This window comes from Oncorhynchus gorbuscha, linkage group LG18, assembly GCF_021184085.1.
Source record: "Oncorhynchus gorbuscha isolate QuinsamMale2020 ecotype Even-year linkage group LG18, OgorEven_v1.0, whole genome shotgun sequence".
In the NCBI taxonomy this organism is placed as follows: Eukaryota; Metazoa; Chordata; class Actinopteri; order Salmoniformes; family Salmonidae; genus Oncorhynchus; species Oncorhynchus gorbuscha.
In genome coordinates this window covers 59,067,696-59,088,856 of record NC_060190.1, presented here as the reverse complement: position 1 = coordinate 59,088,856, position 21,161 = coordinate 59,067,696, and the positions used below count along the sequence as shown (strand labels likewise).

The following is a 21,161-nucleotide window of genomic DNA, read 5'->3' as shown; positions in this document are numbered from 1 at the left end:
ACTGATTTAGAGGCTATTAGCCTGTTGAAATGTTGAACGTCAATTGATAGTGACAGAATCATACTGTACATTACTTCCCAAGCAAAGCACATTTTTTTGTCTGCTCGGCTATAGAAGGTTGTAGCACAGCCTCTAAATGTCAAAGAGACAAACCAAATATATGATATATGCATTGGAGTCACGTCTTTCCACTGCATTTTACAGCTTGTTTCTAGCGTAAAGCATTGCAGACTAAAGTGCTGTGATGTATCACGTTATATAATCAGGTCCATTTAATTGTTTTCAAAATCATAAGCCACAAGGGGTAGACCTATGCTTTCAGCCATGTTCTTTAACAAAAGCCATAATACCCTCACATACCTCCTCAATTCGAGCCCTGGTCTTAATTTAACACACCAAGCTCTTTACTGACACAGATATTTAAGGAGTGCATGGTGAGTAATGGCATGGGCTGACAAAATCCATGGATAGTAGACTATCATTTTGTCTATCAAACAGGTAGTCTTACCTATAATTTATTGAATAGGAAAAAACAGGATACAACAACAAACCCTCTTGTTGTTAGTAGTCTGAAGTCAAATTAAAACGAAGACTGTTTAAATTAATTTAGCGTTCTCGAATTAGCCAACTTTCAGCACCCATGCGCTGCCCATTTCCGTGGCTGCCGCTTCATAGTAATGTAATTTATGTAAATTACTCGAATATGACTCATTGTGAGGTCAATATCTCTGATAAATAGCTTCATTATGGGCAACAAAACATATTGTTTTTATTCAAATCAATTCTAGAAGTATCAAACTGAACAGGACATCAGTAGACCTAGTCCACACGCACAGATATTGAATGTTTTGGACAAACACAATGATTTTATATTGAGATTTAAAAAACGGGCAGCGGCACAAGAGACCCCTAGACAAATAGGATTTTGGTCACACTGGGCCAATATTTTCTCTATTCAGAAATCATTGAAGGCCAATACATTTTTTTTTTAAATCATGATCATGCATTTTAATAGAACTGAAGGTAAATTGGACTACAGATTTAGCAGTCTCGTGTCATAATTTGAGAAGTTTTGCATTTCCTGCAAGAGCAATATTGTTTATCATAATCAAACCTGAATCAATGCATATTTTTCTGTGAAGTGTCAAGATTTCTCAAACATAAACAGTCAATAATAAAACTAACGTAGTTGGTATCTATCACGTCTGTTCAATCAAACATCTACTTTCAGAGCATATCCCCCAATGTGAACTACACTTGCTAACTAGTTGAACGCGGCTCGTGCATAACTACAACCAGCTAGCAAGTCGGACATTTCAGAGTTTCCTTGTTCCGACTAAAACATGAACACGGCATATGGTACTAGGCGCTTAATTGGTGACGTGTCTTTACGGAGCTTCCTTTTCAGTGCGGAGAGGCTAGGTGGTGCCACGCGAATTGTGCTGATCCTTCAAGTGGCACCAATTTAACACAACAGGAATCGGATCAAGGACACCATGGGCAGTGAGTGATTTTTTTTTTACTACTTATATGCATGTCCATGTACCTGTGAACTGCATATGACATTTATCTTAGAAATATTTAACTTGGCTAGGAATGGGCATTTAGCTAGCAAGCTACTATATTGTAATGCTAACATCAGCCGTAGAGTCACAACCTTAGCTATCTGGCTAACTAGTTACGTTAGCTAGTTATTGTGCGTTCTTAGCTAACATTTGCTAATCTGGGTTACATACAACACCATTTTACTTAACAATGAACTGTTAAATAAAGCTAGCAACATATCCCATGTGATGTAGCTAATGTGAGTTACCATATTAACGGAATTGGCAGTTAACGGTAAAGCCAAGTCAGGACTCGGTAACGTTAGTTAGCCAGACTCGAGGGCCCATAAATTGTTGCTGTTGGCTCTTGTTCGGGGCATCTAGATTGCTGTGTGCACCTACAACATTATCACATTATCTACCCTATAGTCTTGCTGATGTCAACCTTATAGGAAATGTAGCACCGTCTTTGCAATTAATATGATAGTAATGTATCATGACTGTGGTTTGCTTCTAGCTCGATAACATTGATTGAATAAGCCAATTGCCAATGAATGTCAATTTCGTTGAGCCTAGTAATCTACAGTAACAGTAGTTAACTGTATTTCCATTGCCTCTTTTAATATAATTATCTGTAAGACCACTAAGTTTGTCCCCACATGCAATCTAACTAGCTAGCTATACTAGCTTATTGACCTTGTTAGTGAGTGGAACCAACTTTTTGCATGCGTGGGAGTGATGACGTTTCATCCGGACATAGTTTAAGTGTCAGCTGTATAATTATGTAGTAATACATTTTATCGCGCTTTTCATTAGCCAGAATCTCAAAGTGCTTGTTTACCAAAATAAACAAGAAGTCAAGAAGTCGTTAAAAAAAAAAGTCTAGAACAGTAGTTCACTAGGTCAAGTCCGTTTGAGTGCTTGGGCAGACTCTGTCATGAGGTGATCTAGATGGCCATCAGAGGCGGTAGTTAGGTCAGCATGTCCAAGAGCAGGCATCTCGATGTCATCTCCGCTGTCTGCAGATTCTATTGGGAATCTACTGTTTTAGCTCTCCACAAAGTACATCCCACTCCTTACTTCAGAAGTATCCTACCTATGTACACCTTAGCCAAATACATTTAAACACAGTTTTTCGCAATTCCTGACATTTAATCCTAGTAAAAATTCCCTATCTTATATAATTTAGGATCACCACATTATTTTAGGAATGTGAAATGTCAGAATAATAGTAGATAAGCTGAAATAAATCTTTCTTTCATCAGATTCCCAGTGGGTCAGAAGTTTACATGCACTCTAGTATTTGGTAGCATTGCATTTAAAGTTTAACTTGGGTCAAACATTTTCGGGTAGCCTTCCACAAGCTTCCCATGTTAAGTTGGGTGAATTTTGGCCCATTCCTCCTGACAGAGCTGGTGTAACTGAGTCAGGTTTTTAGGCCTACTTGCTCGCACATGCTTTTTCAGTTATACCCACAAATTGTCTATAGGATTGAGGTCAGGGCTTTGTGATGGCCACTCCAATACTTTGACTTTGTTGTCCTTAAGCAATTTTGGAAGTATGCTTGGGGTTATTGTTCCTTTGGAAGACCTATTTGCAACCAAGCTTTAACTTCCTGATCTATTTTGTGACGTGCACCAGTCCCTCCTGCAGCAAAGCACCCCAACATGATGCTGCCACCCCTGTGCTTCACGGTTGGGATGGTGTTCTTCTGTTTGCAAGACTCCCCCTTTTTCCTCCAAACATAACGATGGTCATTATGGCCCAACAGTTCTATTTTTGTTTCATCAGACCAGAGGACATTTCTCCAAAATGTACGATCTGTGTCCCCATGTGCAGTTGCCAACCGTAGTCTGGCTTTTTTATGGCAGTTTGGATCTGTGGCTTCTTCCTTGCTGAGATGCAGTTCAGGTTATGTCGATATATTACTCGTTTTACTGTGGATATACACTGCTAAAAAAATATAAAGGGAACACTAAAATAACACATCCTAGATCTGAATGAAATATTCTTCTTAAATACTTTTTCTTTAAATAGTTGAATGTGCTGACAACAAAATCACACAAATTATCAATGGAAATCAAATTTGTCAACCCATGGAGGTCTGGATTTGGAGTCAAACTCAAAATTTAAAGTGGAAAACCACACTACAGGCTGATCCAACTTTGATGTAATGTCCTTAACACAAGTCAAAATGAGGCTCGGTAGTGTGTGGCCTCCACGTGCCTGTATGACCTCCCTACAACGCCTGGGCATGCTCCTGATGAGGTGGCGGATGGTCTCCCGAGGAATCTCCTCCCAGACCTGGACTAAAGCATCCGCCAACTCCTGGACAGTGTGTGGTGCAACATGGCGTTGGTGGATGGAGCGAGACATGATGTCCCAGATGTGCTTAATTGGATTCAGGTCTGGGGAACGGCGGGCCAGTCCATAGCATCAATGCCTTCCTCTTGCAGGAACTGCTGACACACTCCAGCCACATGAGGTCTAGCATTGTCTTGCATTAGGAGGAACCCAGGGCCAACCGCACCAGTATATGGTCTCACAAGGGGTCTGAGGATCTCATCTCGGTACCTAATGGCAGACAGGCAACCTCTGGCGAGTACATGGAGGGCTGTGTGGCCCCCCAAAGAAATGCCACACCATGACTGACCCACCGCCAAACCGGTCATGCTGGAGGATGTTGCAGGCAGCAGAACGTTCTCCGCGGCGTCTCCAGACTCTGTCAGGTGCTCAGTGTGAACCTGCTTTAATCTGTGAAGAGCACAGGGCGCCAGTGGTGAATTTGCCAATCTTGGTGTTCTCTGGCAAATGCCAAACGTCCTGCACGGTGTTGGGCTGTAAAGCACAACCCCCACCTGTGGACGTCGGGCCCTCATACCACCCTCATGGAGTCTGTTTCTGACCGTTTGAGCAGACACATGCACATTTGTGGCCTGCTGGAGGTAATTTTGCAGAGCTCTGGCAGTGCTCCCCCTGCTCCTCCTTGCACAAAGGCGGAGGTAGCGGTCCTGCTACTGGGTTGTTGCCCTCCTACGGCCTCCTCCACATCTCCTGATGTACTGGCCTGTCTCCTGGTAGGGCCTCCATGCTCTGGACACTACGCTGACAGATACAGCAAACCTTCTTGCCACAGCTCGCATGTGCCGTCCTGGATGAGCTGCACTACCTGAGCCACGTGTGGGTTGTAGACTTCGCCTCATGCTACCACTAGAGTGAAAGCACCACCAGCATTCAAAAGTGACAAACATCAGCCAGGAAGCATAGGAACTGAGAAGTGGTCTGTGTGCACCTGCAGAACCACTCCTTTATTGGGGCTGTCTTGCTGATTGCCTATAATTTCCCCTTGTTGTCTATTCTCTTTGCACAACAGGATGTGAAATTTATTGTCAATCAGTGTTGCTTCCTAAGTGGACAGTTTGATTTCACAGAAGTGTGATTGACTTGGAGTTACATTGTTGTTTAAGTGTTCCCTTAATTTTTTTGAGCAGTGTAGATACTTTTTTGCCCGTTTCCTTGAATCTTCACGGTCATTTGCTGTTGTCCTGGGATTGATTTACACTTTTTGCACTGAAGTACATTAATCTCTAAGAAAGAACGCGTCTCCTTCCTGAGGGCTATGACGACTATGTGGTCCCATGGTGCATACTATTGTTTGTACAGATGAACGTAATACCTGCAAGCGTTTGGAAATTGCTTCCACGGATGAACCAGACTAGTGGAGGTCTACCAAAAAAATTCCTGGGGTCTTTTGATTTCTCATGATGTCAAGCAAAGAGGCACTGAGTTTGAAGGTAGGCCTTGAAATGCCTTCACAGGTACACCTCCAATGGACTCAGAAGCTTCTATAGCCATGAGACAATTTTCTGGACATTTCCAAGCTGTTTAAAGGCACAGTCATCTTAGTGTATGTAGAATTGTGATGCAGTGAAATAATCTTGTCTGTAAACAATTGTTGGAGAAAATACTTGTCATGCACAAAGTAGATGTCCTAACTGACTTGCCAAAAATATAGTTTGTAACAATTTGTGGAGTGGTTGAAAAATGAGTCATGACTCCAACCTAAGTGTATGTAAACTTCTGACTTCAACTGTATGTAGACCTACCTCACTGTTCTGCATAATGTAATTCTCTGGTTAATACTTTATTTTACTGTGTATGTTAAATCACTGATGTATAATGTCATTTTTGCCCAATGGCCTCGTCTTTTCCAGTAAAATTTTTGGAAGTCATAAAGCCGTTTTGTGCGGTCTTACCTGAGATTCAGAAACCAGAGAGAAAGGTACAGTATACTGCAATTTCTCTTCACTAGCTTTTTTAAAACAATCTTAGCTCTAGTGATGTCTCTAAAATATCCCTCTTCGTTCTACAGATTCAGTTCAGAGAAAAAGTACTATGGACTGCCATTACACTCTTCATCTTCCTGGTGTGCTGCCAGGTTAGTATCCTGCAGTCCACATCACATTTCATTTGTCACATGTTTCGTAAACAACCGGTGTAGACCAACAGTGAAATGCTTACTTATGGGCCCTTCCCAACAATGCAGAGAGAAAATAAAAATAAATACCAGGAGGAATAAATGGACATAATCTCTCACCAGCTGAACATATAGTTAAGGCCACAGGTAATAATGACTCAATGGGTGCAGTTGTAGCTCTTGTGGGTTCATTGTATTGATTCATTCTTTGTCCTCAAGATTCCACTCTTCGGCATCATGTCCTCAGACTCCGCAGATCCCTTCTACTGGATGAGAGTAATCCTGGCCTCCAACAGAGGTGAGAAACCAACAGTCTGGCTCTGCTTAGTTTGAATGCTTGTCTGTTTCTTCTCATCAATAAATGGCTGTCGATCTTGGCTACTGATCTTGTTTGAACACATCCCTATTACATTTTTGCTGTTTGGTTCGTACTTCTAACATGAAGAATTCATTATGCCCTGTGACGTTATCAGGTCTTATCTCTTGACGAGCTCACTTTCTTTGGCTGATTTGTCACTGTATTCAGAGCTTTGCCTTGGTATAATCCTCTTTCCCATTACAACCGTGTTGGTTAATAATAGTTGACTGAAAACAGTACTGTGATCCCACCATTCTACAGGTACTCTGATGGAGCTGGGTATCTCACCCATCGTTACCTCCGGTCTCATCATGCAGTTGCTGGCTGGAGCAAAGATCATTGAGGTTGGAGACACCCCCAAGGACAGAGCACTCTTCAATGGAGCGCAGAAATGTATGTCTGCCCTACAAAGTTTTTTTTTTTTTACCAAGGAATGGGATTAATCGTGAGATAAGGGATGGTTATTTAACCACCTGACAACTGAGTTTTGTGCTTGTATGTGATGGATAGTCGAATAAGGGTCTATATCCTGTCATAAAGCTGTGGTGTATTCAGGTTTTCATTGTCTATCAACTCATAGCTGTCCTAAGGATATTGAATGCAACCCAGCTCCCTTTCTCCTCTGCAGTGTTTGGCATGATCATCACCATTGGACAGTCCATTGTGTATGTGATGACAGGCATGTACGGAGACCCATCAGAGATGGGTGCTGGGGATCTGCCTGCTCATCATCATTCAGGTTAGTTAGACACCCCAAGTGACAATGGCCATGCGTGAACTGGACAGTACATTAATTTGACCCGTAAAGTACAGAGACCTTTCATTACATAAACCCCTGGCTGCCATTTCTCTAATCTTTCAATCAGCGATGACCAGGCAGATGAAAGCTGAGCAGACTATTTGAAGCTCTGTTGTCCCGCTTTCTTCCCCAGCTTTTTGTGGCAGGTCTGATTGTGCTGTTGCTGGATGAGTTGCTGCAGAAGGGCTATGGGCTGGGCTCTGGGATCTCCCTGTTCATTGCCACTAACATCTGTGAGACCATCGTCTGGAAGGCTTTCAGCCCCACTACTGTCAACACTGGCAGAGGTATGTATACTGGCCTTACTGCCACACCTGTAATTGTATTGACGATATACTCTTATTTTTCAGTCAGGGTTGCTCCCTCTGCTGTGGTTGGTTGAGTAACCTTGTCTCTTGTGTCTCAGGAACGGAGTTTGAAGGTGCCATCATTGCCCTGTTCCACCTGTTGGCCACCCGCACAGACAAGGTGCGCGCCCTGAGAGAGGCATTTTACCGCCAGAACCTGCCTAACCTCTTGAACCTCATCGCCACTGTCTTCGTCTTTGCTGTAGTGATATACTTTCAGGTCAGTGGACAGACAACTCCCTATATAGTCTTGGCTGTTTTTTGATTGGTTTTACAAATTGCTTTCAATTCATTGCTGAAATCGTAAAATAGGGAAACTACGCCACTGTTTGCCTCGGTACTTTTGTTTTGTTGATGAAACAGGATTGTCCAGCAGCGTGGTCAGGAAGTTGCTGTACATATTCTGGTGTTCTATCACGAGTGCAATGATGTGAGGGAAAGAAAGTGTTTGAAGTAACTTCTTTGTTGTTGTAATATCTCAACCAGATGTGGCAGTGTCCCCCTTTATGGATTTCAGTTTTAAGTCACCTATGATATGACCATTGGATCTGACAATGTGAATAAATGGTCAGACCAAAAACCTGAATGATTGAACATCAGCTTTGAATACCATTAAATCTCAGTTGTTTGAAAGGTCTTGAACACTTCTCGCCTCCTCCTTCCAGGGCTTCAGGGTGGACCTGCCCATCATGTCTGCCCGTTACCGTGGCCAGTACAACACCTATCCCATCAAGCTCTTCTACACCTCAAACATTCCCATCATCCTCCAGTCTGCCCTCGTGTCCAACCTGTATGTAATCTCTCAGATGCTCTCCACGCGATTCAGCGGCAACTTCCTGGTTAACCTGCTGGGAACCTGGTCTGTAAGTGCCTATCAGAATGACCTTAGAGTGCTGCTTTAGAGTCAATCACACAGCAGTAGACTTACCTTACCAACTTTCATTACACCCGTACTATTTAAAATGCACATACACTTGGTTATTTTATTCCATGTAAACCTTCATGAGTTCAACAGTACTGAATACTTCTGTGACGTCTAATGGGTGACCGTAAACAATGAAGATTCTATTTGAAGCCATAATGTGGTTATGATCACATGTTTTGGACTACCATATACGAACACTGGGAGGGTTGACAGAGTTAAATATTTCATTTCAGCAGGTTTTACTCACAGCCTTGATTGAGCTATGCATTGTGGATTAATTGTATGTGTGGTTGTTTGTGTATAGGATACTTCCACTGGAGGACCAGCTCGTGCCTACCCGGTTGGAGGTCTCTGCTACTTCCTCTCTCCCCCGGAGTCCTTTGGTTCTGTTCTCGATGACCCCATCCATGCTGCCATCTACATCGTCTTCATGCTGGGCTCCTGTGCCTTCTTCTCCAAGACATGGATCGAGGTTTCGGGATCCTCTGCCAAAGATGTGAGTCACTTGATGCACCAGATATATCTGTTTCATATTTTAGATTCACTTAGGGTATGTATGGTATTTGCTAAGGCAGGTCTGTATGTCCAACAGGTGGCTAAGCAGCTGAAGGAACAGCAGATGGTGATGAGGGGACACAGAGAGACCTCCATGGTGCATGAGCTCAACAGGTAAAAACACATGCACTCTGGCTCAAGTGTGAAGAATTATTGGTGTGTATACCTTGCTACACATTTCTAATATCTTGTGTTCTGTGTGAAGGTACATTCCCACAGCTGCAGCCTTCGGTGGCCTATGCATAGGTGGGCTGTCTGTCATGGCTGACTTCCTGGGTGCCATTGGTTCGGGTACTGGAATCCTATTGGCAGTCACCATCATCTACCAGTACTTTGAGATCTTCGTCAAGGAGCAGAGTGAAATGGGCAGCATGGGTGCGCTGCTATTCTAGAACCCCCTCCCCGTTCCTCCAACACATACCACAGACAGATGCAGCCTTGACAAATTTGTACTTTTTATTTTGCATTGTGTCTAATGCGCACAAATCAGTACATTTTGCCTCTGGGATGCATCTTCTTTCTCAGCTTATTGTGTTCCTAGTAGCTCTTGAGGGCTCATGCAGACTGGATCTCATTGGGGAAAGAAAGGCGGCATTTGTCCCAGTGTTCAGCATGGAATTGCACCTGTTCTGTCCCATTCTTTCTTTCAATACCATTCACGTCCTCTCTTGATCTGACCAGCTAGGATACTCTGCTGACTGTGCTTTTATTAACCTGTCTGTAGGAGATGAGACAAAGGTTTGACATGTTGACTGACATCATGTGAGGTTGGCTGAAGCGTGCTCAAGGAAATTGAAGGCTGAGACACCATCTAAAGGAGTCTGTGCTTAAACCAACACACGCACTACACCTGGACATTTTTGGAGAGTGGAAAGAAAGCCATGTCATGTTCATTTCAGGTCATCGCAAGCTGGGCATGGAGTTTGAAGAGCCACATATTGGGGTGAAAAAATATAAAATACTTGTATTGTATTCCTTAAATGGCTCTGGGAATTTAACAAGTGTTGTCATTTTATATATATATTTTTTAAATCATGGAATATATTTGTATTCGTGCTGGTCTTAGCAAGGGCATGTTTGTCCTTTTTTGTCTCTGGGTCCTTAAGGGAAGGGTTTGTCTGTGGTCTTCTATTTCCCAGACTGAGTCACTGCAGATACTGCCTATATGTGTTTGGGAGGGAAGGGGGGCTAATTTTGGGGGGTTTTTACTTTATTGGACAATTGTTTTGTTTTTTTAATCTAACAAAAAAAAATTCCGGGATGTCACGCACCATGCCACCCAATAAGACAAACCATTGCAGGGACCCCAAATAAAATGCTATTATGGATAGGGTCTTTTTGGAGGCCAGGCTGTTTCAAATAAAGCTGAAAAGCATAATTCTGTGTTGAACATTCTCAGGTCATGATGAATCACTACAATATGCATCGAACTGGGTACAAAACCTATATATAATTCTGTGGTATGTACTCCCAACCAGTGGTGATTTTACCATGTAAGTCTTGGTGGGGCAAAAAGATGGATGCAAGCAAAGTCAAGTGATTTTCACCATAATGGTGACAAATGGTGCTTACATAAACCTGTCCCAACATCTTACCACTGCTAGACCTGGCTATCAGTAGAGCATTGTCTGGCAGTGAAACAGTTCATTCAGCCTCATTTACTGCCTTAAACATGGACAACTTGTCAATGACACTTAATGTACAAACTGTAGCATAAGGGGATGACTAACGGCTAAGACACGAGTGAGCTAGGATGTATGTAGTCAACTATTTGTTTAGTGCTTTTGAAATGTACAGCGACAGAATTCAGAACATGGGCAGTTCTTAGTGTTCTCCCTGTACACCAAGTCAGAACTGTAGGATAAATAAAGGGGGCATGAAAGCTCTTCCAAAATTCTGTGACTACATTTCTCTAAAATATGTTATTGGCTACATGTGCACCGCCAAGTCAGAAGAGTAGGTGAAATTAAGAGGGGTAAATACGCCAAATTATTAGGGCACATGGGCTACTAACTTCTTACTACACAACATACACTTAGTTTTACTTTCTTAGCTACACTATACATGTCTCTCTGGCATACATTTATGCAGCAGCATACAATATGTTTTTGGACTCACCTTCTGCTGTGTTCACTTGAACATGAAGGTGGCGCAGCGGTCCTTCATGTGCAAATGTTATCATCAAAGCCTGGCATTCTCTGGATTTATGGTGCTTTCAAAACAACTGGGAACTGGGGAAAAAAACAAGGTTGAATCATGTCATTGATCTTCAGGTCATAGCTCTAGAAAGAGGCCGGATTTACAATTCAGAGTTGGATGAGCGCGGCACAAATCATGCTTCATTGACAGCATGGCCTTAATCTCATATTTGGGACCACACAGCCACTCCACTGAATAGCAGGCTAGTGATTTCATTGCAATGCTTGCAGTTAATGTTAGCCACTGTCACTGATTCCTTCCAAACCACTCATTGTTGAATTCGCAATTTCCAACTTGTGTAATGTTTATGTCCGATGAGCACCGATACACTTTATAATTTCTTTTGAATCAGTCAAATGTATATATAAAGCCCTTCTTACATCAGCTGATGGCACAAAGTGCTGTACAGAAAACCATCCTAAAACCCCAAACAGCAAGCAATGCAGGTGTAGAAGCATGGTGGCTAGGAAAAACTCCATAGAAAGGCTGGAACCTAGGAAGAAACCTAGAGAGGATCCAGGCTATGAGGGGTGGCCAGTCATTTTCAGGTTGTCGGGTGGAGATCATAACAGAACATGGCCAAGATGTTCAAATGTTCATAGATGACCAGCAGAGTCAAATAATAATCACAGTGGTTGTAGAGGGTGCAACAGGTCAGCACATCAGGAGTAAATGTCAGTTGGCTTTTCATAGCTGATCATTCAGAGTATCTCTACCGCTCCTGCTGTCTTTAGAGATTTGAAAACAGCAGGTCTGGGACAAGGTAGCATGTCCGGTGAACAGGTTCCATAGCCGCAAGCAGAACAGTTAAAACTGGAGCAGCAGCATGACCAGGTGGACTGGGGACAGCAAGGAGTCATCAGGCCAGGTAGTCCTGAGGCATGGTCCTCTCTTCAGATGAGAAGGATTAAAAAGGATTTGCCAGTAGATTGTTGACTTGATTCATGCTAGCTAAGATTTTGAAAGTATGATGTTGACATGATCAGTCCAATCAAAGCTACTGTACATATGTGATTTGGCGTAATTTTATCTGTGGCTAATGACCTTGAGACTTCTTGGATGGGCACTTCTAATGTAACTCTATGGCAGCACCCAAGGGGATTGAATATTCTAGCTTTCCCCTTAGACTTGGCGGTGACGTAAGGTGGTGTCCCCATGAGTGACAGAACACTGAGCCAATCACGGCTCAACTCTCCGTATTTTCTGCTTGCTTGCCCCACCACCACAGAAAGCATTGAGCTAGGCTGAAACACCTGCATTTTGGAGCTGCCCTACGCAAGACTTTATTAACTCAATGATACATATATTTTTTACATTGTCTGCAAACTGATATGTGATACGTATTAACGCCAAAATAACATGCTAAACAAGCACAGGAATGAAATCATCAACATGTATTGATCACATTTTTACTAACGATGCAGATATTTGCTTGAAAGCAGTATCAAAATCCATAGGATGTAGTGATCACAATATAATAGCCATATTTAGGAAAACCAAAGTTCCAAAGGCTGAGCCTAATATAGTGTATAAGAGGTAGTAATACAAGAAGTTTTGTATGGATTCAAATGTTGATGTAAAGAATATTTGCTGGTCTGTGGTGTGTAATGAGGAGCAACCAGATGCTGCACTTGACGCATTTCTGAAACTACTTATTCCTGTTACTAATAAGCACTAATAAGCACCCATTAAGAAAATTACTGTGAAAACTGTTAAATCCCCTTGAATTGATAAGGAATTGAAAAATTGTATGGTTGAGAGGGATGAGGCAAAATGTATGCCAATTAAGTCTGGCAGCCCAACTGATTGGCAAACATACTGCAAATAAAGAAATCATGTGACTATTCTAAATAAAAATAAACTACACTATGAAACAAAGATAAATTATATAAAGAATGATAATAAAAAGCTTTGGGGCACCTTAAATTAATTTTTGGGGGGAAAAGCCAACTTGGCTCCTTCATTCATTGAATCAGATGACTCATTCATCACAAAGCCCACTGATATTGCAAACTACTTTAAATTTATTTTCATTGGCAAGATAAGCAAACTTAGGGATGACATGCCAGCAACAAACGCTGACACTACACATCGAAGTATATCGGACCCAATTGTGAAAGACAAGAATTGTAATCTTAAATTCTGTAAAGTTAGTGAGGAAGAGGTGAAAAAAATGGATTGTTGTCGATCAACAGTGACAAGCCACCGAGGTCTGACAACTTGGATGGAAAATTACTGAGGATAATAGTGGACAATATTGCCACTCCTATTTGCCACATCTTCAATTAAAGCCTACTAGAAAGTGTGTGCCTCAGGATTGGAGGGAAGCTAAAGTCATTCTGCTACCTAAGAATAGTAAAGCCCCCTTGACTGGCTCAAATTGCCGACCAAATCAGCCTGTTACCAACCCTTAGTAAACTTTTGGATAAAATTGTGTTTGACCAGATACAATGCTATTTCACAGTGAACAAATTGACAACAGAAGTTCAGCATGCTTATAGGGAAGGACACTCAACAAGCACAGCACTTACACAAATTACTGATGATTGGCTGAGAGAAATTGATGATAAAAAGATTGTGGGGGCTCTCTTGTTAGACTTCAGTGCAGCTTTTGACATTATTGATCATAGTCTGCTGCTGGAAAAACATATGTGTTATGGCTTAACACCCCCTGCTATAATGTGGATAAAGAGTTACTTGTCTAACAGAACACAAAGAGTGTTCTTTAATGGAAGCCTATCCAATATAATCCAGTTAGAATCAGGAATTCCCCAGGGTAGCTGCTTAGGCCCCTTGCTTTTCTTCAATTTTACTAACGACATGCCATTGACTTTGAGTAAAGCCAGTTTCTATATATGCGGATGACTCAACACTATACACGTCAGCTACTACAGTGACTAAAATTGAATGCACCGAGCTGTCTGTCTAAACTACTGGCACACAGCTCGGACACCCATGCATATACCCCACAAGACATGCCACAATGTCTCTTCACAGTCCCCAAGTCCAGAACAAACTATGGGATACAAACAGTACTACACAGAGCCATGATGACATGGAACTCTATTCCACATCAAGTAACTGATGCAAGCAGTAAAATTAGATTTAAAAAACATTAACAAACACCTTATGGAACAGTGGGGACTGTGAAGCAACACAAACATTGGCACCTACACATGCATACACACACACAATAACGTACGCACTATACATACACATGGATTTAGTACTGTAGATATGTGGTGATGGTGGAGTAGGGGCCTGAGGGCACACAGTGTGTTGTGCAATCTGTGATTGTATTGTAATGTTTTAAAATTGTATAAACTGCCTTAATTTTGCTAGACCCCAGCCAAAGCAGCAGCTAATGGGGACCCATAATAAATACAAAGGCAAATCATTTTCTGGTACTCCACAGGGGTTGGTAGGCGTTGCCCCTAGCCACTGGTCCAGGGTCTGACTGCTATTTTATCTTCAAGGGGATGTGTAATCTGATCCATTTCGCTACACTCGCTATAACATCAGCTAAACACATGTATGTAACCAATAAAATGTGATACGATTTTTTTTATTCTAGATCTACCTCACGAGCCTATCAGATGAGCTAAACTACTTCTATGCTCGCTTCAAGGCAAATAACACTGAAACATGCATGAGCACAGCTGTACAGGAAGACTGTGATCATGCTCTCCGCAGCCGATGTGAGTTAAGACTTTAGACGGGTCAACATTCACAAGGCTGCAGGGCCAGACAGATTAACAGGACGTGTACTGCGAGCATGCGCTGACCAACTAGCAAGTTTCTTCACTGACATTTTCAACCTCTCCCTGTCCGAGTCTGTAATACCAACATGTTTTAAGCAGACCACCATAGTGCCTGTGCCCAAGACAGGTAACCTGCCTAAATGACTACCGACCGGTAGCACTCAGTCTGTGGCCATGATGTGCTTTGAAAGGCTGGTCACGGCTCACATCAACACCATCATCCCAGAAACTCTAGACCCACTCCAATTTGCATATCGCTCCAACAGATCCACAGATGATGCGGTCTTTGTTGCACTCCACACTGCCCTTTCCCACCTGAACAAAAGGAATTATTTACTATTTCAGAATGCCATTCATTGACTACAGCTCAGCATTCAACACCATAGTGCCCTCAAAGCTCATCAATAAGTTAAGGACCCTGGGACTAAACACCTCTCTCTGCAACTGGTCCTAGACTTCCTGATGGGCCGCCCCCAGGTGGTAAGGGTAGGTAACAACAAATCCGCCACGCTGATCCTCAACACAGGCCCCTCAGGAGTGCGTGCTCAACTCCCTCCTGTACTCCCTGTTCACTCGTGACTGCACGACCAGGCACGACTCCAACACCATCATTAAATTTGCCGATGACACAACAGTGGTAGGCCTGATCACCGACAACAATGAGACAGCCTATAAGGAGGTCAGAGACCTGGCCGTGTGGTGCCAGGACAATGACCTCTCCCTCAACATGATCAAGACAAAGGAGATGATTGTGGACCACAGGAAAAGGAGGACCGAGCATGCCCCCATTCTCATCAACGGGGCTGTACTGGAGCAGGTTGAGAGCTTCAAGTTCCTTGGTGTTCACATCATCAACAAACTAACATGGTCCAAGCACACCATGAGTCGTGAAGCAGGCATAACAGAACCTATTCCTACTCAGGAGACTGACAAGATTTGGCATGGGTCCTCAGATCCTCAAAAGGTTTTACAGCTGCAACATCGAGAGCATCCTGACTGGTTGCATCACTGCCTGGTATGGCAAATGCTAAGCCTCCGACCGCAAGGCACTACAGAGAGTAGTGCAAACGACCCAGTACATCACTGGGGCCAAGCTTCCTGCCATCCAGGACCTCTATGCCAGACAGTGTCAGAGGAAGGCCCTAAAAATTGTCAAAGACTCCAGTCACCCTAGTCATAGACTGTTCTCGCTGCTACAACGTGGCAAGCGGTACCGGAGCGCCAAGTCCAGGTCCAAGAGGCTTCTAAACAGCTTCTACCCCCAAGCCATAAGACTCCTGAACATCTAGTCAAATGGCTACCCAGACTATTCACATTGCCCCCCCTCCTCCCCACTCCACACCACTGCCACTCTCTATGCATAGTCATTTTAATTATCTCTACCTACATGTACATACTTCCTCAACTAACCGGTGCCCCGGCACATTGACTCTGTACCGGCACCCCCCTGTATATATTGTGTGGAAGGACCACTAGAGGACAGGCTGGGCTCATGGATAGTAGCCCAACAAAGCATGGGAGACCAGGTAACCAGAGTCAATTAAGCACAGCTGAAGGTACTAATGAGATACTCTCCTTCCCCTATAAAAGAGAGAATGGAACCAGCAGAGGAGGGGAAACTATCTCTGGAAGATGGCTACCGAGAGAGAGAAGCTGTGCTGAAAGAACCAGGAAGATGGTGACACACCCATGATTTATGTTTGTTGTAGTTTAAAGATTATCCTATTGTGTTCTTGTTTCATCTGGAGAAGATGTGTTTTTTTCCTTGGAAGATTTTTCATTGATTATGTTAATGTTTTTGTTGACAAAATACCCTCAATAGAGAACCATGTTCAATCAGAAAAACCTACTCCTGACTCGTTTATTCCACCTTCCTGCTTTAGAGTGACGCCTAATTACTTGGTACGCTCACATTGGTGGAGGATGCAGGCATTAGGTGGACGAGTGACACAAGGATAAGTGAGTAAATTAATATTCTTCCAGAAGACCCGGAGGAACCATTCAAGAACGATGGATAACGCCCTACTACAACAATTGATCACGGCACAGCAGACAACCATAGAACTCCTGCAACAACAGCTGAGTCGACGAGAAGAACCTAGAGTTAGGCCAAGAGCGGCTGCTCACGCCATCTTATCTCGTCTCTCCAAGGAGGATGATATTGAGGCCTTCCTCATGACCTTTGAAAGGACGGCCACCTTGGAAGAGTGGCCGCCCACAGAATGGGCTAGCGCATTAGCTCCTCTTTTGACCGGGGTGGCTCAGGAAGCCTATTTTGACCTGGATTCCCGCGAAGCTGCGGACTATGGGCGACTAAAAACCGAGATCCTGTCCCGGTACCAGCTGACTGCCAGAGATAGGGCTGTAAAGTTCCATCAATGGACCTATACAGCTGATCAACCCGTCCGTGCCCAGATCTTCGCCTTAATACGACTGACAAAACAGTGGCTAGAACCTGGAAAGGGAGTAGGACATGTGATAGAGACTCTCGTAGTGGACAAGATATTGAGAGAAGGCCCAAAGGACCCAAGGCCGGGCCTATGATAAATCTGCGACCCCCCCCCCCCCCCCGTGAGTTCACCGTGGGAGAGAAAGTGATGGTGCTTGTGCCCACGGCCGAACATCGCTTGCTGGCGCAGTGGAGGGGGCCCTACGAGGTAATGAAAAGGGTCTCACCGGTCAATTACCTCATCAAGCAACCTGACAGGAGGAAGAAGGTCCAACTCTATCACATAAACCTGCTGAAGACGTACCATGGACGAGAGGAGGAGGTGGCTTTGATGGCCCTGGAGGGCAAAGAAAAAAAAAGAGGCTCTACCACAGGTGCGCCGTGGCCAAACTCTCCTACCGGAGCAGTCAAGACAGCTAGATAAGCTGATTATGAACTTTGGTCGAGTATTCTCTCCATTCCCAGGACAAACAGATGTCCTGTTCCACCATATCCACACTGAACCCGGCAAGAAAGTGCATATCCGCCCTTACAGGATTCCTGAGGCTCGCCGAGTCATCGCTAAGAAAGAGGTGAGGGAGATGTTGAGGATGGGCGTGATCGAGCCCTCGACGAGCGAGTGGTCCAGTCCCATAGTCCTGGTCCCCAAAGCCGATGGTAGTATGAGACTCTGCAACGACTTTAGGGCGTGAATGCCATCTCTACATTCGATGCGTACCCCATGCCCCGTGTGGATGAACTCTTGGAGCGCTTAGGAAAGGCCAAGTTCATCACTACCCTGGATTTGACGAAGGGATATTGGCAAGTGCCGGTGGCTCCGGAGGATCGCCCAAAGACTGCCTTCGCCACCCCAGAGGGGCTTTTCCAGTATGTGAGGATGCCCTTCGGACTGCACGGAGCCGCTGCAACCTTCCAACGCCTCATGGATGCCATTCTACGCCCCCATCAAGAGTATGCAGCGGCGTACATAGACGATGTGGTCATCCACAGCGAGGACTGGGATAGTCACCTCCTGCAATTACGGGCGGTGCTCGTGAGTTTGGAAGCCACAGGGTTGACAGCCAATCCAAATAAATGCTGCCTGGGCCTGTCCGACGCGGAATACCTGGGGTATACCGTGGGGAATGGAAAATACGCCCGCAGGCAGAGAAGACCAGGGCAATTCGTGACTGGCCTCGACCCCGGACCAAGCGAGACGTTCGGGCCTTCTTAGGGATAACAGGATATTATCGCCGTTTTATCCCGGGATATGCAACCATTGCCAACCCCATCACAAACCTCATCAGGAAAAACCTGCCAAACCAGGTAGTGGAAAGACGAGGCGGAAGAGGCCTTTCAATTGTTAAAAGATGGCTTGTGTTCTGATCCCGTTCTACAGGCTCCGGACTTCTCACAAGAGTTCATTGTGCAGGTCGACGCCTCGGATACCGGGCTCGGGGCCGTACTAGCTCAGGGTGAAGGTGAAGCAGAGAAGCCGATTCTCTTCATTAGTAGGAAACTCAGCGATCGGGAACAGAGGTATGCGACCGTAGAGAAAGAGGCCTTAGCCATCAAGTGGGCCCTCGATTATCTCCGGTACTACCTACTGGGTCGGAGGTTTGCATTAGTTACTGACCATGCGCCCCTCACGTGGATGGCTGGTAAGAGAAACAATAACAACAGAATAGCCAGATGGTTTTTGTCTTTACAACCGTTCTCTTTCCATGTCATCCACAGGGCCGGATCGAGGAACGGGAATGCAGACGCGCTGTCCCGACGCGACCAAGACCGTGCGTCTGGCGCCCGACCCTCCGGTTCGGTCCTGGGGGGGAAGGTATGTGGAAGGACCACTAGAGGGCAGGCTGGGCTCATGGATAGTAGCCCAACAAAGCATGGGAGACCAGGTAACCAGAGTCAATTAAGCACAGCTGAAGGTACTAATGAGATACTCTCCTTCCCCTATAAAAGAGAGAATGGAACCAGCAGAGGAGGGGAAACTATCTCTGGAAGATGGCTACCGAGAGAGAGAAGCTGTGCTGAAAGAACCAGGAAGATGGTGACAAACCCATGATTTGTTTGTTGTAGTTTAAAGATTATCCTATTGTGTTCTTGTTTCATCTGGAGATGATGTTTTTTTTCCTTGGAAGATTTTTCATTGATTATGTTAATGTTTTTGTTGACAAAATACCCTCAATAGAGAACCATGTTCAATCAGAAAAACCTACTCCTGACTCGTTTATTCCACCTTCCCGCTTTAGAGTGACGCCTAATTACTTGGTACGCTCACAATTGTTATTTTATTTTGAATTACTTGTTACTTTTCTCTTATTTTTATCCATATTTTTTTCAACTGCACTGTTGGTTAGGGGCTCGTAAGTAAGTATTTCACTGTTGGATCTGCACCTGTTGTATTCGGCGCATGTGATTAATACATTTTGATTTATTTATTATAAAATGTCTAATTACAATACAATACAAACATAGGATATCACAACATGTATATTGTCTCTGAAGAAAGATCAAATAACATTAAGTTATTTTTTTAATCACAAGAATTTACTGTCAAAAGTTAAATTACCTAAAATAAAGGTCAGTTGTTCAAATTTATGATAAGAGTTTTAAGAATACAGTGTTTGTTATTGTCTAATTCTAGAGATTTGATCAAATATTGGATTTCAAGTAAAAATATCTTGCATTTGGAAACAGATTTCAAATATTTGTTTGTATATATACAATTTACCAGAGAGAATTAAGAAATGACTAATTCAGTAGTTTTCTTTTGAATAATAACATATTACACATTTCATTGTAAATTCATCGGTTTTGATTAAATAAAAAATTGTAATTAACTCACTCCAAAATAACTTCACAGTTGCACATAAAACAAATGTGTATTAGTTTCCTCTTTATCACAGAAAAGGTATTGTCCTCTAAGTCCATGAATTTAGACAAGTTATTGCAAGGATAGATTTTGTGCAAGATTTTAAAGTGAATTTATTTTACTTTACTAAATTTGTGAGGGAGCAACCAAGCTTTCTTCCATTCAATTTCAGTAATATATGCATTCCAGAAGAATTTCACTCAAGGCGAGATCTTGTTTCTTGGTGTAAAGTTATTCTATGAATGTATTATTACATTTCTTATCCAGCAGGGGGCAACCTTCTAACATAGGTTGTGCATCTTGACATGTTCTCATTTGAGTACGTACTGAAGGTATTGCTTTACGGAAAGAATTACATTTTTTTATCAAGTATTGGTCAATTATATATTTAAGAACTTTCTATAAGAGTTTCTTAGTTAAACTTGTCTAGTTAAATAAAGGTTAAATAAAAAATAAATAAGAGTACATACCTCAATTCGGTCAAGTTGCTGCCCCTCTCACAGCTCTTACTTCTGTCAAGACGTGCTTTAAGTGGTCCGGTTCCGCCCAGGGAGCTTTTGATCTCCTCAAGAAGCGTTTACGTCCGCTCCTATCCTTGTTACTCCTGACGTCACTAAACAATTCATTGTCGAGGTTGACGCTTCAGAGGTGGGCGTGGGAGCCATTCTATCCCAGCGCTTCCAGTCTGACGATAAGGTCCATCCTTGCGCTTATTTTTCTCATCGCCTGTCGCCATCGGAACGCAACTATGATGTGGGTAATCGCGAACTGCTCGCCATCCGCTTAGCCCTAGGCAAATGGCGACAGTGGTTGGAGGGGCGACTGTTCCTTTTGTCGTTTGGACTGACCATAAGAACCTTGAGGACATCCGTTCTGCCAAACGACTT

General features: G+C 43.5%; 1 protein-coding gene across 1 annotated transcript; it reads left to right on the top strand.

The window, feature by feature from the left end:
• Window positions 1-1,345: 1,345 nt before the first annotated feature.
• On the top strand, window positions 1,346-10,395 carry LOC124003320 (protein transport protein Sec61 subunit alpha-like). Its single transcript, XM_046311473.1, is given in 13 exon segments — window positions 1,346-1,503; window positions 5,759-5,826; window positions 5,917-5,982; window positions 6,241-6,319; window positions 6,641-6,772; window positions 7,008-7,090; window positions 7,092-7,118; window positions 7,312-7,465; window positions 7,585-7,745; window positions 8,191-8,388; window positions 8,755-8,946; window positions 9,043-9,119; window positions 9,211-10,395. Coding segments are annotated over 13 exon segments (1,431 nt in total). The 5' UTR covers window positions 1,346-1,496; the 3' UTR covers window positions 9,398-10,395.
• The last annotated feature ends 10,766 nt before the right edge of the window (window positions 10,396-21,161 follow it).